The 17,716-nt window shown below is 50.6% G+C and overlaps 1 protein-coding gene across 1 annotated transcript in view; it reads right to left on the reverse strand.

The window, feature by feature from the left end:
• The window catches only part of LOC140430140 (paladin-like), a 157,878-nt gene that overhangs the window by 114,217 nt on the left and 25,945 nt on the right, over positions 1-17,716 (reverse strand). Inside the window, exons 7-8 of the mRNA XM_072517649.1 lie at positions 15,732-15,827; positions 532-666 (exon numbers count right to left, since the gene is read on the reverse strand). Of these exons, the coding sequence (XP_072373750.1) occupies positions 532-666; positions 15,732-15,827 (231 nt within the window). The remainder of the gene's footprint in view (positions 1-531; positions 667-15,731; positions 15,828-17,716) is intronic.

The following is a 17,716-nucleotide window of genomic DNA, read 5'->3' on the forward strand; positions in this document are numbered from 1 at the left end:
GTGTTTAAGCGGAGGAAATTTCGGGTTATATTGAATGTCAGACCAGCATTGTGACAAATCAGATGCAATGAAAAGATCAAGAGAGGTGATGGTGAAATAGTGCTGGATGGTCTCAGTATAATTGTGGAATCTGACATATTTTTGGATGATGTTGTGAGGGGTCATTTGTAGTTGAGAGCCATCTGCACACAGTTTGTACACAGAGCCCATACACAACACATGCAAACAACACATGCACACAAACAGCATTTACACACAGCATATACATATAGTACGTATGTACAGTGTGCAACCTCAACATATACGTACATACACAAACAGTGTTATGTATCTCCTTAACTCCCCACACTCATATACAGTATGTACACAACAAAAGAGAAAATGCTGGAAAATCTCAGCAGGTCTGGCCGCATCTGTAGGAAGAGAAAAGAGCTAACGTTTCGAGTCCGATGACACAGATGTTTCCCTGTCACTGAAATGGACTAACTGGAAAACAGCTGTTCGAGTTCTCAATTAATGCGACTGACTTACTAGAACACAAATTCGGCCACTGATGAGGTTAGCAGGAGTCTTCATCTCAAATCTGGACATAGCGCTCAGTAACCTGTTGAAGAAAGGTTTCCTGCGCATCCAAGTACTGAACATAACAGAAAAAGCCAATGGATACTGAGAATAGATAAAAGCAGTTCTCGTAAAAATATTTTCATGCAGTAAAGATGTCACAAAATGTTTAATGCCTTTTAAATACGCCAATATCTTTATGTTCCAAGATGTCAGCCTTGACTTAGTGGTAACACTCTTACCTCCAGGTTAATAAGGGGATCAGGGGTTATGGGGAGAAGGCAGGAGAATAGGGATGAGAAAAATATCACCCTTGATTGAATGGGAGAGCAGATTTGATGGGCCGAGTGGCCTAATTCTGCTCCTATATCTTATGGTCTTATGAAGGCCATGGGTTCAAGACCCAATCCAGATATTTGAGCACAAAATCTAAGTTGATGCTTCAGTCTCATACTGAAGGAGTTTTGTATTGTTGGAGGTGGTGTATTTTAGATGAGAAATTATACCAAGAGCCTGGGCTGAATGTTTCAAATGGACTTCCAATCCTAAACCCAGCATCGGGAACCTAAAAATGGCATTGGCAGGATTTTGTAAGGGCCACGAAGAATCCAGCACGAGTTTTAAGGATACAAAGTAATAACATTTATTTACTATAACATATATACATAACAGTAGCAGTAACTTCCCTTGCTACATACTCCTTCCTGCTGGTTCCTGAACTGGCCAGCTTTATTTATACTAGGAGTTTACTCGTGGTTTCTCCGCTCCCCTCATTGGGGAAGCTCATACTCCCACAGGATTGTGGGATAGTCATTAGTCCCCAGCCAATGGTAAGTAGGCAGGTTATAACATCCCTCCCCCCCAAAGTCCAAGGAATCCACTGAAGACCCTGGCGAAGGAGGGCGTCGGACTCGTTTGGCCGCAGGCCGGACACCATTTGCACGCGGCGCTGGATCAGGCGGCGTGTAACGAGACGGAGACCGTCGCTTCAATGATGAACGGCGCAACGGTTGTACATCCACGGCCCGTGGACCTGAGGATTCCCCCTATGATGCATCCTGTGTCTCCATCTCGGAGTCAGAGTCTGCTGCCTCCGTCACGTCAGCGTCTCTATCTCCATTTGGTCACGTAACGACCTCCGCAGGCTTCGAGTGAGGCACCAGTGGAAGATTGTGAGGACTACCTTCCCTTGTCTCTGGTCTCTGCGGCTGTTGAAATGAGCTCCGGGGGCGGGGAATCTTTTATGGGGATGGACTTCTGGACCGAACGTGGTCTACATGTTTTCGCTGGAGACGACCCTGGGCTTGCACTTGGTAAGATATAGGGCCCGTTTGGCGAAAGATTACACCAGGAACCCATTGGGCACCACCAGCAAAATTCCAAACGAACACTGGGTCACCGGGCGCAAACTGCCGAATCGGCCGATGCCGAGAAAATCCCTGTCCCTGCCGTTCTTGTGTGCGGCGTACTTTTGCGCCAATGTCCGGGCAAACCATACTAAGGCGGGTGCGAAGTCTCCGGCCCATTAGGAGTTCTGCGGGAGCTACCCCAGTCACTGCATGGGGGGTGGTCCTGTACGTAAACAAAAAGCGAGCCAGTCACGTGTCCATTGATCCGGAAGACTGCTTCTTTAGGCCTCTTTTGAATGTCTGCACTGCGCGCTCTGCCAACCCATTTGAAGCCGGGTGGTAAGGGGCAGTGTGGATATGGCGGATGCCGTTCATCTTCGTGAACCTCGCAAACTCCTCACTCGTGAAAGGAGTGCCGTTATCCGTGACCAGCACCTCGGGGAGGCCATGCGTACTAAACGATAAACGCATCTTTTCAATTGTTGCGCAGGACGTTGTCCCCTGCATCTTAGGCACCTCTAGCCATTTGGACTGGGCGTCAATTAGTAGAAGGAACATGGATCCTTGAATAGGGCCTGCGAAATCTGCATGCAAGCGTGCCCAAGGCCGCCCTGGCCATTCCCAGTGATGTAGGGGCGCGGCCGGCGGAAGCTTCTGATGCTCTTGGCAAATGGAGCAGTTTTGGGCCACCTTCTCAATGTCGGTGTCGAGGCCTGGCCACCAGACATAACTCCGGGCCAACATTTTCATTTTGGTCACGCCTGGATGCCCATTGTGCAAGTCTGTTAGTATCAGCTCCTGGCCTTTTTCCGGGACAATCACACGCGTCCCCCACAAGAGGATGCCATCTTCCACGCTGAATTCTGACAGCTTGGAGGAAAATGCCCGCAACTCGCCTGGGAGCTGTCTATGCTACCGAACATACAGGACTATGTGCCGAACCTTTGACAGGACTGGCTCCATCTGTGTCCACTCACGGATCTGTGATGCCGTGACAGGCAAGGTGTCCATAAAATTTAGGGTTGCAAAACCCTCACCGGCCATGGGGGTCGACATGGGGCCGGTCGGTGAAGGCAATCGGCTCAGTGCGACGGCATTTGCTATCTGCATACCTGGTTTGTGCTCCAGAGAATACTCGTATGCAGCAAGCAACAAAACCCAGCACTGGATCCGTGCAGAAGCAATGGGCGGTATTGGCTGATTTTCTCTGAAAAGTCCCAGCAGGGGCTTATGATCAGTCACGATAGTGAAATGGCGGCCGTACGCGTGCTGGTGGAAGCGTTTCACCGCAAAAACCACTGCCAGGCCCTCCTTCCCGATCTGCACGTACTTTATCTCCGCTGCAGTCAATGTGCGGGAGGCGAAAGCTATCGGTCGTTCGGCCCCGTTCTCCATCTTGTGGGACAGGACGGCCCCAATACCATACGGGGATGCATCACATGTGACAAGCAAAGGCTTTCCAGGATCATAGTGGGTTAGTAACCCAGACAACGACAATTGTTGCTTTACCCGCCGGAAAGCGGTTTCTTGCGGCTGACCCCAAACCCAGGTGTGATTTTTCTTTAGCAGAAGGTGCAAAGGGGCCAGCATAGTTGCCAGATTGGGGAGGAACTTCCCGTAATAGTTTACGAGACCGAGAAAAGAACGAAGATGCGAAGTGTCAGTCGGGGCGGGGGCATGTTGAATTGCACGCACCTTCTCTGCGACGGGGTGTAGACCTTCGCGGTCCACCCGGTAACCTAGGTAGACTACTTCCTTTGCCTGAAATACGCACTTTGTGCGACGTAAACGGACTCCAGCCTCCGAAAGGCGTCTAAGGACAGCCTCCAGATTTTCCAAATGTTCCTGCTCCGATGTCCCTGTAATCAAAACGTCATCTAGGTAGACAGCCACACGTGGTAAACCTCTCAAAATGCCCTCCATAACACGTTGAAAAATTGCGCAGGCAGAGGATACTCCAAAGGGCAACCGTGTATATTCATACAGGCCCCGGTGTGTATTAATCGTTACATATGGTCGGGAGGCAGGGTCCAGCTCCAACTGCAGGTAGGCGTGACTCATATCTAATTTTGTGAACGAGAGTCCACCTGCAAGTTTTAAGTAGAGATCCTCTATGCGAGGCATTGGATATCGGTCGAGTCGGGAAACCGTATTCACTGTAAGTTTATAGTCGCCACACAAGCGAACTGTGGCATCTGGCTTCATTACAGGTACAATTGGTGCTGCCCAGTCAGCAAAACGGACGGGCCTGATAATACCCAAACTCTCCAAACGAGTGAGCTCCCCTTCTACCTTCTCGAGCAAGGCGTAAGGCACTGGGCGCGCCCGGAAATAGCGCGGCGTGGCTCCTGGTTCAACTTGGATACGGGCTACGGCCCATTTTATTTTCCGCAAACCAGGCTGGAATACATCTGGGTATCGTCCTAGAACCTCAGTCAACCCTTCAGAAACTGTTTGGAGGATGTGCTGCCATTGCAAACGCAAATGGCGCAACCAGTCCCAACCCAACAGGCTGGGCCCATGGCCGCGCACCACGATAAGTGGGAAATGCCCCTCCTGGCGTCCATAGACAACAGGGGTCATTGTAGTTCCTGCAATGTCCACTGGTTCCCCCGTGTAGGTGGCCAACCTGGCTTGTGAGTCGGTTAATGTAAGGGCCTGTATACCCTGCTTGATGCGGTCGAATGTCCTCTGGGCGATCACGGAGACCGCTGCGCCAGTATCCAACTCCATCTCAAGCGGGTGGCCATTGACCCGTACTGTCACCTTAATGGGGGCCACACGGGGAGCTGCCACACAATGCAGCTGCAGGCAGTCGTCCTCCATCTCCACGTCCTCAGGAGTAGTCGCCGCAGGTTCATCCACATGGAAGGTACGGCATCTGGGCTGGTCCCAGTTACGGCCCCTGGGCTGGTCCTAGTTTTGGTCGGAACGACGGCCGCCCCCAGGACCGCCGTCCGCGACGGGGTCGGCGCCTACAAGTCTGACACGGACATGGCTCCTCATCCATTGGCTCTGGAGAAGGCTCCGTTCGGGGAGGAATGTCCGATGGCCACTGGCGTCGGTCCGGACGTTGCCTTGCCCAAGGTACCGCAGGAGTGCGGGGGGACGTTTTCGGACGGAAGGGGTTGCACCCCAAGGCATGCACTTCCATTCCCTGTAGCTCCTGTACTCCTCGCTCTCTCGGGATAATACTCTTTGAATGGCCTGTTGAAAAGTCAATGTTGGCTCCGCTAACAACTTTCTCTGGCTGGCCGCATTGTTAATACCGCAAACCAAACGGTCGCGTAACATTTCTGACAAGGTCTCACCATAGTCACAGTATTCCGCAATCCTGCGTAGCCTGGATAGAAAATCGGCAAGGGATTCTCCAGGGGTCCTCTCAGCGGTATTAAACCGGTAACGCTGGACTATCGTGGACGGGGTTGGGTTAAAATGTTGCCCCACTATATTCACAAGTTCATCAAACGTTTTGGTGTCCGGCGCAGCTGGGTACGTAAGGCTCCTAATCACCCCAAATGTATGCGGGCCGCAGGCGGTGAGCAATATGACCACCTGGCGCTCGTTTTCGCTGATATTGTTTGCCCGGAAATAGTAACGCATCCGTTGTGTGTACTGGTTCCAGCTTTCCAGCGCAGCATCAAAAACATCCAAACGTCCGTACAGAGGCATGGTATAATAGAAAACAACTTCCAACCTGTATCCAACAAAAATCCAGGGCGGTGGCTTCAGCAGTGTAGACAGCTATTCACTTTAACCTTCGTCTCCAGACTTCCGGGTGCGGCGATGACCAGCTAAGTCGCACGTTTCGGCAGCTCCCGGTGGAACGGACTTTTGGGCTCTTAATAAGAGCCCCAACGGCAATTTTAACGGCTAGAACCACTGTCCGGTAAACCAGAAGGGAATCCCCCCTGGAAACGGATGGAAAAAGGAGAGGGAAGTGGCCAGATTGTAGTGGATCCTTTGGAGCAGCAGCAAGGAAGGCAAGCAAGAACCAAGATGGCGACGGAAGGTGGCAGTTTAACATGGGGCCCTGAACAACAAGAGTTTTTGAAATGTTGCGTGGAAGAACTTAAAAAGGAAATGAAGAAGGAGCTGTTGGCCCCGATATTACAGGCGATCGAAGGGCTAAAGGATGAGCAAAAGACCCAGGAGCGGGGGCTTCGGGTCGTGAAGGCAAAGGCTGCCGAGAACGAGGACGATATACAGGGCCTGGTGGTGAAGACGGAGATGCACGAGGCACACCATAAACGATGTGTGGAAAGACTGGAGGTGCTGGAGAATAACGCGAGGAGGAATAATTTAAGGATTCTTGGTCTTCCTGAAGGTGCAGAAGGAGCAGACGTCGGGGCATATGTGAGCACGATGCTGCACTCGTTAATGGGAGCGGAGGCCCCGGCGGGTCCGTTGGAGGTGGAGGGAGCATACCGAGTGATGGCGCGAGGACCGAGAGCAGGAGAAATTCCTAGAGCCATAGTGGTGAGATTGCTCCGTTTTAAGGACAAAGAGATGGTCCTTAGATGGGCAAAGAAAACTCGGAGCAGTAGGTGGGAGAACGCGGTGATCCGCGTATATCAAGACTGGAGTGCGGAGGTGGCGAGAAGGAGGGCGAGCTTTAATCGGGCCAAGGCGGTGCTTCACAAAAAGAAGATAAAATTTGGAATGCTGCAACCGGCAAGACTGTGGGTCACATATCGAGGAAGGCGCCACTACTTTGAGACGGCGGATGAGGCGTGGACTTGTATTGTGGAAGAAAAACTGGAATAAGCGGGTTATTAAAAAAGAACGTTTGAAACAAAGTGGTGGGGCGAGTATGGGGGGCGAAGAGGGGGGAAAAAAGGGGGGGAAAGATGAGTTTTATGTTATTAATCCTGCGAGGCGGTAGCTTTTCTCTCTTCCACAGGTGGTGGGGGAGGGAGGAAGGGAGGTGGAGGAGATGGGGCGTTGGCCATGGGGGGCGGGGCCAAAAGGGAAGCGCGGGCTTTGTTCCCACGCTATGATAATCATGGCGGGAATAGGGAAGCAGGAAGGAGGGGGCGTCGCACGGTGCGAGCCGAGGTCACGGGGGGAAGCCGAGGTCGGCCAGAGTTTGCTGACTTCTGGGAGCAACATGGGGGGTGTAACTACGCTAGTGGGGGATCTAGCGGGGGGGGTGGGAGGGGGGAGTTACTGGGTTGCTGCTGCTGGGGAGAGGGGGGAGCCGGAATGGGGTGGGGTGGGCGGGGGGGCACCGCCTGGGGGGGACACAGCTGCGTGGGAACCGGGTGAGGAGCTGGAAAAAGGGGATGGCTAATCGACAAGGGGGAGGGTAAAAAGCCCCCCAACCCGGTTGATCACGTGGAATGTGAGAGGGCTGAACGGGCTGATAAAGAGGGCACGAGTACTCGCACACCTTAAGAAACTTAAGGCAGACGTGGTTATGTTACAAGAGACGCACTTGAAACTTATAGACCAGGTTAGACTACGCAAAGGATGGGTGGGGCAGGTGTTTCATTCGGGGCTAGATGCGAAAAACAGGGGGGTGGCTATACTAGTGGGGAAGCGGGTTATGTTTGAGGCAAAGACCATAGTGGCGGATAGCGGGGGCAGATACGTGATGGTGAGTGGCAAATTACAGGGGGAGGCGGTGGTCTTGGTAAACGTATATGCCCCGAACTGGGATGATGCCAATTTTATGAGGCGCATGCTGGGACGCATCCCGGACCTAGAGGTGGGAAAGTTGGTAATGGGGGGAGATTTTAATACGGTGCTGGAGCCAGGGCTGGACAAGTTGAGATCCAGGACTGGAAGGAGGCTGGCTGCAGCCAAGGTGCTTAAAGATTTCATGGAGCAGATGGGAGGAGTAGACCCGTGGAGATTTAGTAGACCTAGGAGTAAGGAGTTTTCGTTTTTCTCCTATGTCCACAAAGTTTATTCGCGAATAGACTTTTTTGTTTTGGGAAGGGCGTTGATCCCGAAGGTGAGGGGGACAGAGTATACGGCTATAGCCATTTCGGATCACGCTCCACATTGGGTGGACTTGGAGATAGGGGAGGAAACAGAAGGGCGTCCACCCTGGAGAATGGACACGGGACTAATGGCAGATGAAGGGGTGTGTCTAAGGGTGAGGGGGTGCATTGAAAAATACTTGGAACTCAATGATAACGGGGAGGTCCAGGTGGGAGTGGTCTGGGAGGCGCTGAAGGCAGTGGTTAGAGGGGAGCTGATATCAATAAGGGCACATAAAGGAAAGCAGGAGAGTAGGGAACGAGAGCGGTTGCTGCAAGAACTTCTGAGGGTGGACAGGCAATATGCGGAGGCACCGGAGGAGGGACTGTACAGGGAAAGGCAAAGGTTACACGTAGAATTTGACTTGCTGACAACGGGTACTGCAGAAGTACAGTGGAGGAAGGCACAGGGTGTACAGTATGAGTATGGGGAGAAGGCGAGCAGGTTGCTGGCCCATCAATTGAGGAAAAGGGGAGCAGCGAGGGAAATAGGGGAGTGAGGGATGAGGAAGGAGAGATACAGCGGGGAGCGGAGAGAGTGAATGAAGTGTTTAAGGCATTCTATAAAAGATTATACGAAGCTCGGCCCCCGGATGGGAAGGAGAGAATGATGTGCTTCCTGGACCGGCTAGAATTTCCTAAGTGGAGGAGCAGGAGAGGGTGGGACTGGGAGCACAGATCGAGATAGAGGAAGCAGTGAAAGGAATTAGGAGTATGCAGGCGGGGTAGGCTCCGGGACCGGATGGATTTCCAGTCGAATTTTATAGGAAATATGTGGACTTGCTTGCCCCGATACTGATGAGAACCTTTAATGAGGCGAAGGAAAGGGGACAGCTGCCCCCGACTATGTCGGAGGCAACGATATCGCTTCTCCTAAAGAAGGAAAAAGACCCGCTGCAATGCGGGTCCTATAGACCTATTTCCCTCCTAAATGTAGACGCTAAGATTCTGGCCAAGGTAATGGCAATGAGGATAGAGGATTGTGTCCCTGGGGTAGTCCATGAGGACCAAACTGGGTTTGTGAAGGGGAGACAGCTGAATACGAATATACGGAGGCTGCTAGGGGTAATGATGATGTCCCCACCAGAGGGGGAAGCGGAGATAGTGGTGGCGATGGATGCCGAGAAAGCATTTGATAGAGTGGAGTGGGAGTATTTGGGGCGGTGTTGAGGAGATTTGGCTTTGGAGATGAGTATATTAGATGGGTACAGCTGCTGTATAGGGCCCCGATGGCGAGCGTGGTCACGAATGGATGGGGGTCTGCGTATTTTCGGCTCCATAGAGGGACGAGGCAGGGATGTCCTCTGTCCCCATTATTGTTTGCACTGGCGATTGAGCCCCTGGCAATAGCATTGAGGGGTTCCAGGAAGTGGAGGGGAGTACTCAGGGGAGGAGAGGAACACCGGGTATCTCTTTACGCGGACGATTTATTGGTGTCTGTGGCGGACCCGGCGGAGGGGATGCCAGAGATAATGCGGATACTTGGGGAGTTTGGAGAATTTTCAGGATATAAGCTGAACATGGGGAAAAGTGAGCTGTTTGTGGTGCATCCAGGGGAGCAGAGCAGAGAAATAGAGGACTTACCGCTGAGGGAGGTAACAAGGGACTTTCACTATGTCCAGATAGCCAAGAATTGGGGTACATTGCATAGGTTAAACTTAACGCGGTTGTTGGAACAGATGGAGGAGGACTTCAAGAGATGGGACATGGTATCCCTGTCACTGGCAGGGAGGGTACAAGCGGTTAAAATGGTGGTCCTCCCGAGATTCCTCTTTGTGTTTCAGTGCCTCCCGGTGGTGATCACGAAGGCTTTTTTCAAAAGGATTGAGAAGAGTATCATGAGTTTTGTGTGGGCCGGGAAGACCCCGAGAGTGAGGAAGGGATTTTTGCAGCGCAGTAGGGATAGGGGGGGGCTGGCGCTACCGGGCCTGAGTGAGTACTACTGGGCCGCCAACATCTCAATGGTATGTAAGTGGATGGGAGAAGAGGAGGGAGTGGCGTGGAAGAGATTGGAGAAGGCGTCCTGTAGGGGGACTTGCCTACAAGCCATGGTGACGGCACCGTTGCCGTTCTCACCGAAGAAATACACCACAAGCCCGGTGGTGGTGGCTACTCTGAAAATTTGGGGGCAATGGAGACGGCATAGGGGAAAGACGGGAGCCTCGGTGTGGTACCCGATAAGAAATAATCATAGGTTTGCTCCGGGGAGAATGGATGGGGGATTTGGAACATGGCAAAGAGCAGGAATAACACAATTGAGAGATCTGTTTGTAGATGGGACGTTTGCAAGTCTGGGAGCGCTGACCGAAAAATATGGGTTGCCCCAAGGGAATGCATTCCGGTATATGCAACTGAGGGCTTTTACGAGGCAACAGGTGATGGAATTCCCGCAGCTCCCGACGCAGGAGGTGCAGGACAGAGTGATCTCAAAGACATGAGCGGGGGACGGTAAGGTGTCAGACATATATAGGGAGATGAGAGACGAGGGGGAGATTATGGTAGACGAGCTGAAAGGGAAATGGGAAGAAGAGCTGGGGGAGGAGATTGAGGAGGGGCTGTGGGCTGATGCCCTAAGTAGGGTAAACTCATCGTCCTCGTGTGCCAGGCTAAGCCTGATACAATTTAAGGTGTTACACAGGGCGCATATGACTGGAACACGGCTTAGCAAATTTTTTGGAGTAGAGCATAGGTGTGCGAGATGCTTGAAAAGCTCAGCGAATCACACCCACATGTTCTGGTCATGTCCGGCACTACAGGGGTTTTGGGTGGGGGTGACAAAGGTGCTTTCAAAGGTAGTGGGGGTCCAGGTCGAACCAAGCTGGGGGTTGGCTATATTTGGGGTTGCAGAAGAGCCGGGAGCGCAGGAGGCGAGAGAGGCTGATGTTTTGGCCTTTGCGTTCTCTAGTAGCCCGGCGCAGGATACTGTTGATGTGGAAGGAAGCCAAGCCCCTGGGTGTGGAGACCTGGATAAATGGCATGGCAGGGTTTATAAAGCTGGAACGGATTAAGTTCGTCCTAAGGGGATCGGCTCAAGGGTTCACCAGGCGGTGGCAACCGTTCGTCGAATACCTCACAGAAAGATAGAGGGAATGGAAAAGAAGAAGACAGCAGCAGCAGCCCAGGGGGGTGGGGGGGAGGTGGGGGGGGGGGGGGGGGAGGAACCAGAGGGATTCTCAGGGATGTTAATGTATAAGTATAATATGTATAGGTTGTTGTTATAGATAATTGTATATTGGACTGTTAAAACATATTTTTGGAGAATATTTATCTGGGACAAGGCAGTTGCCATTTAGTCTTGTTTTTGTTTTTGTTTATATATTATTTATTTCTTGTTTATAAAACTGGCCATTGTTATTTATATTGTTATATTACTGTGTAAAGGATACACAATGTACTGTGATGGTTGGCCAAAAATTTTCAATAAAATATTTTTTTTTTTAAAAACCTTCGTCTCCAATTTTGTAAGGGCCACGAAGAATCCAGCACGAGTTTTAAGGATACAAAGTAATAACATTTATTTACTATAACGTATATACATAACAGTAGCAGTAACTTCCCTTGCTACATACTCCTTCCTGCTGGTTCCTGAACTGGCCAGCTTTATTTATACTAGGAGTTTACTCGTGGTTTCTCCGCCCCCCTCATTGGGGAAGCTCATACTCCCACAGGATTGTGGGATAGTCATTAGTCCCCAGCCAATGGTAAGTAGGCAGGTTAGAACACAGGACATGGATCGCAATCTTCCCAGAGGTGACTGATTAAGAAGTCGTCTCCAGGATTCCCATTCAATTAATGATGGCAGGCAGACCAGGGAAGCAGGAGGATCACCAGCAGCCATGTCTGGACAACATAGCCACTTTATTATCTTATCTTTGTTATGTTGTATCTGGCTGCATATTTAAGTTAGCTGCTTTTACAGCAATGGGCACAGTTCAAAAGTACTTCATTGGTTGCAAAATGCTTTGGGACATCCTGTGGTCAGGACAGGTGCTACACTGGTAAGCTCTTTTTTTTCTTGCTCCCAACAGCGAGTCCCATCCGTCAGAATTTTCGATGAACCGTGTGTTTAATCCGTCCTCATCCTATTCCATTTCAGGTAGAATCTCAAGGGGACAATAGCCTCAGAGTCTTTTTGATTGTGAATTAATTTGGGCATTCAACTTCCAACCAATATGATCCACACTATAATGAAGAGGTATACCCCTTTGGATACTGTTGGGGGGTACAGCCTAGCAGGGGAAAACAGCAGCAGCCAGAGCAGTGGCACCATGGCTGGCTCTGATGTTCAGCAGGGAGGGTCAAAGCGCAGAAGGGCAATAGTCATAGGGGACTCTATAGTCAGGGGCACAGATGGACGCTTCTGTGGACGTGAAAGAGACTCCAGGATGGTATGTTGCCTCCCTGGTGCCAGGGTCCAGGATGTCTCAGAACGGGTAGCGGGCATCCTGAAGGGGGAGGGCAAACAGGCAGAGGCCGTTGTACAGATTGGTACTAACGACATAGGCAGGAAGGGGAATGAGGTCCTGCAGCAGGAGTTATGGGAGCGAGGCAGAAAGTTAAAAGGCAAGACCTCTAGGGTTGTAATCTCGGGATTACTCCCTGTGCCACATGCCAGTGAGGCTAGAAATAGGAAGATAGAGCAGCTAAACACGTAGCTAACAGCTGGTGTAGGAGAGAGGGTTTCCGTTATCTGGACCACCGGGAGCTCTTCCGGGGCAAGTGTGATCTGTATAAGAAGGACGGGTTGCATCTAAACCGGAGAGGCATAAATATCTTGGCAGCGAGGTTTGCACGGGAGGGTTTAAACTAGTATGGCTGGGGGGTGGGTACCGGAGCAATAGGTCAGAAGGTGAAAGCATTGAGGGAGAACTAGGGAATAGGGACAGTATGGCTCTGAGGAAGAGCAGACAGGGAGATGTTGCTGAAAACAGCGGATCTGGTGGCCTGAAGTGCATATGTTTTAATGCAAGAAGTATTACGGGTAAGGCAGATGAACTTAGAGCTTGGATTAGTACTTGGAACTATGATGTTGTTGCCATTACAGAGACCTGGTTGAGGGAAGGACAGGATTGGCAGCTAAACATTCCAGGATTTAGATGTTTCAGGCGGGAGAGAGGGGGATGTAAAAGTTGCGCTACTGGTTAGGGAGAATATCACAACTGTACTACGGGAGGACACCTCAGAGGGCAGCGAGGCAATATTGGTAGAAATCAGGAATAAGAAGGGTGCAGTCACAATGTTGGGGGTTTACTACAGGCCACCCAACTGCCAGCGGGAGATAGAGGAGCAGATAGGTAGACAGATTTTGGAAACGAGTAAAAGCAACAGGGTTGTTGTGATGGGAGACTTCAACTTCCCCAATATTGACAGGGACTCACTTAGTGCTAGGGGCTTGGACGGGGCAGAGTTTGTAAGGAGCATCCAGGAGGGCTTCTTAAAACAATATGTAGATAGTCCAACTAGGGGAGGGGCTGTACTGAACCTGGAATTGGGGAATGAGCCTGGCCAGGTGGTAGAAGTTTCAGTAGGGAAGCATTTTGGGAACAGTGACCACAATTCAGTAAGTTTTAAAGCGCTGGTGGACAAGGATAAGAGTGGTCCTAGGGTGAATGTGCTAAATTGAGGGAAGGCTAATTATAACAATATTAGGCGGGAACTGAAGAACCTAGATTGGGGCGGATGTTTGAGGGTAAATAAACATCTGACATGTGGGAGGCTTTCAAATGTCAGTTGAAAGGAATTCAGGACCGGCATATCCTGTGCGGAAGAAGGATAAATACGGCAAATTTCGGGAACCTTGGATAACGAGAGGTATTGTAGACCTCGTCAAAAAGAAAAAGGAGGCATTTGTCAGGGCCAGAAGGCTGGGAACAGACGAAGCCTGTGTGGAATATAAGGAAAGTAGGAAGAAACTTAAGCAAGGAGTCAGGAGGGCTAAAAGGGGTCACGAAAAGTCATTGGCAAATAGGGTTAAGGAAAATCCCAAGGCTTTTTACACGTACATAAAAAGCAAGAGGGTAGCCAGGGAAAGGGTTGGCCCACTGAAAGATAGGCAAGGGAATCTATGTGTGGAGCCAGAGGAAATGGGCGAGTTACTAAATGAATACTTTGCATCAGTATTCACCAAAGAGAAGGATTTGGTGGATGTTGAGTCTGGAGAAGGGTGTGTAGATAGCCTGGGTCACATTGAGATCCAACAAGATGAGGTGTTGGGCGTCTTGAAAAATATTAAGGTAGATAAGTCCCCAGGGCCTGAATACTGAAGGAGGCTAGAGAGGAAATTGCTGAGGCCTTGACAAAAATCTTTGGATCCTCACTGTCTTCAGGTGATGTTCCGGAGGACTGGAGAATAGCCAATGTTGTTCCTTTGTTTAAGAAGGGTAGCAAGGATAATTGAGGGAACTACAGGCTGGTGAGCCTTATGTCAGTGGTAGGGAAATTGCTGGAGAGAATTCTTCGAGACAGGATCTACTCCCATTTGGAAGCAAATGGACGAATTAGCGAGAGGCAGCATGGCTTTGTGAAGGGGAGGTTGTGTCTCACTAACTTGATAGATTTTTTCGAAGTGGCCACAAAGATGATTGATGCAGGTAGGGCAGTGGATGTTGTCTATATGGACTTCAGTAAGGCCTTTGACAAGGTCCCTCATGGCAGACTGGTACAAAAGGTGACGTCACACAGGATCAGTGGTGAGCTGGCAAGATGGATACAGAACAGGCTCGGTCATAGAAGGCAGAGAGTAGCAATGGAAGGGTGCTTTTCTGATTGGAGGGCTGTGACTAGTGGTGTTCCGCAGGGATCAGTGCTGGGACCTTTGCTGTTTGTAGTATATATAAATGATTTGGAGAAAAATGTAACTGGTCTGATTAGTAAGTTTGCAGACGACACAAAGGTTGGTGGAATTGCGGATAGCAATTAGGGCTATCAGAGGATACAGCAGGATTTAGATTGTTTGGAGACTTGGGCGGAGAGATGGCAGATGGAGTTTAATCTGGACAAATGTGAGGTAATGCACTTTGGAAGGTCTAATGCAGGTAGGGAATATACAGTGAATGGTAGAACCCTCAAGAGTATTGACAGTCAGAGAGATCTAGGTGTACAGGTCCACAGGTCACTGAAAGGGGCAACACAGGTGGAGAAGGTAGTCAAGAAGGCATACGGCATGCTTGCCTTCATTGGCCGGGGCATTGAGTATAAGAATTGGCAAGTCATGTTGCAGCTGTATAGAACCATAGTTAGGCCACACTTGGAGTATAGTGTTCAATTCTGGTCGCCACACTACCAGAAGGATGTGGAGGCTTTAGCGAGGGTGCAGAAGAGATTTACCAGGATGTTGCCTAGTATGAAGGGCATACTAGCTATGAGGAGCGGTTGAATAAACTCGGTTTGTTCTCACTGGAACGACGGAGGTTGAGGGGCGACCTGATAGAGGTCTACAAAATTATGAGGGGCATAGACAGAGTGGATAGTCAGAGGCTTTTTCCCAGGGTAGAGGGATCAATTACTAGGGGGCATAGGTTAAAGGTGCGAGGGGCAAGGTTTAGAGGATATGTACGAGGCACATATTTTACACAGAGGGTAATGGGTGCCTGGAACTCGCTGCAGGAGGAGGTGGTGGAAGCAGGGACGATCGTGACATTTAAAGGGCATCTTGACAAATACGTAAATAGGATGGGAATAGAGGGATACGGAAGTGTAGAAGATTTTAGTTTAGACGGGCAGCGTGGTCGGCACAAGCTTGGAGGGCCGAAGGGCCTGTTCCTGTGCTGTACTTTTCTTTGTTCTTTGTTCTTTGATCTGTACTGAGATGCATGTATAAAGTAACATTTCTGACCTGTTCATGGAGGTAGCTGTTGAAAGCAATAAGGTAAAAATATCTCTGAAAGACCTGGAAGGTTTTGCTGATCAAGTTTTCTCGCGAACTGATTTCCTAAAACAATGGAAGACAAATGTTTCCAGAACCTGAGGTTAATTTTGTCAAAATTACACAATATGTTTAAACTGTTCTGAAGAGCTGTCACTATTTATTCTTGATTTGAACACAAACTTTTAATATCCATTAGTCCTATCTCCCAGACCCAGTACACAGAAGGCAATTAATATCACAAATAACGTGTCAACGTTGCTGAATAAAGAATTAATGCATACATTTCATTATATAAGTACTAAAAATACAGAACTTGATTGCCATTGAACTTCCAGAGAACTTGCTTCACATCTGAAGAACAGATTAATATTATCTGGAGGTCCGGGTAAGCTCCAAAATAATTCTAAAAGCAGGATTAGCAGGGGGAAGATAAATATCAATATACTGCAAATGCTGCAAAAGTTAACCCAATGTTCCTCTTTCCACAGTTCTTGCAGGGCTTGCTGAGTGTTTCTAGGATTTTCTGTTCTTCTTTTAGCAGCGGAGGAGTTTAGATCATAAGCTAATGAAAGATTAGGAACAGAGGAACTGAGTTAGACAATCAAGTCCTTTGAGCTGGTTCCTCTACTAGCTCTAATAACTACAGACTGGTCTACCTTGAAACAAAAACAGAAAATACTGGGCACCACGGTAGCACAGTGGTTAGCACTGTTGCTTCACAGATCCAGGGTCCCGGTTTGATTCCCGGCTGGGTCACTGTCTGTGCGCAGTCTGCACATTCTCCCCGTGTCTGCGTGGATTTCCTCCGGGTGTACCGGTTTCTTCCTACAGTCCAAAGATGTGCGGGTTTGGTGGATTGGCCATGCTAAATTGCCCTTAGTGTCCAAAACAAAAAAGGTAAGTGGGGGTTACTGGGTTACGGGGATAGGGTAGATACATGGGCTTCAGTAGGGTGCTCTTTGTAAGGGCCGGTGCAGACGCGATGGGCTGAATGGCCTCCTTCTGCATGGTAAATTCTATGATTCTGCGATTCTCAACCTTGCCCTTTGCCCTCAGGTTAAATCACCACCAGTCAGCTCTAGAAGAGGGGAGCAGTGGTGACAATAATAATTTTAATACCACGTGATAAATATTAATGAGCTCTCTATTCTTATTCCAGCATCAAATGATGTAGTAGCAAGTCCCTTTAAGGGGCGGTGTTTCGGAGAGTCATGTAACCCGTTCAGTCAATTGGGCCGAAGAGCGCGAATCCTGGGGCTGAGCGCAGGCTCGCCACGGCAGTCTAGAAACTGAGGCGCAATTCTCCGACCCCCCACCGGGTCGGAGAATCGCCGGGGGCCGGCGTGACTCCCTCCCCTGCCGTGTCCCGAATTCTCCACCACCAGAGATTCGGCGGGGGCGGGAATCGCGCTCGTCGGCGGGCCCACCCCCGGCGGTTCTCCGGTCCGCGATGGGCCGAAGTCCCGCCGCTGTCAACCCACACCAGCCGCGTGGATTCAACCACCTTTCAAACGGCGGGACAAGGCGGCGCAGGCGGGCTCCGGGGTCCTGGGGGGAGGGGGCACAGGGCCATCTGGCCCTGGGGGGTGCCCCCATGGTGGCCTGGCCCGCGATCGGGGCCCACTGATCCGCGGACAGGCCTGTGCCGTGGGGGCACCCTTTTCCTTCCGCCTTTGCCATGGTCTTCACTATGGCGGAGGCGGAAGAGACCTGGCCACTGCGCATGCGCGGGGATGCCGTGAGTAGCCGCTGATGCTCCAGCGCATGCGTCGCCTGGCAAAGTCATTTCCACGCCAGCTGGCGGGGCGGAAATCAGTCCGGCGCGGGCCTAGCCCCTCAAGGTGGGGGCTTGGCCCCTCAAGCTGCGGAGAATTCCGCACCTTTCGGGCGGCGCGATGCCGGACTGATTCGTGCCGTTTTTGGCGCCGGTCGGCGGACATCGTGCCGTTTGC

Source organism: Scyliorhinus torazame, chromosome 9 (genome assembly GCF_047496885.1).
Source record: "Scyliorhinus torazame isolate Kashiwa2021f chromosome 9, sScyTor2.1, whole genome shotgun sequence".
In the NCBI taxonomy this organism is placed as follows: Eukaryota; Metazoa; Chordata; class Chondrichthyes; order Carcharhiniformes; family Scyliorhinidae; genus Scyliorhinus; species Scyliorhinus torazame.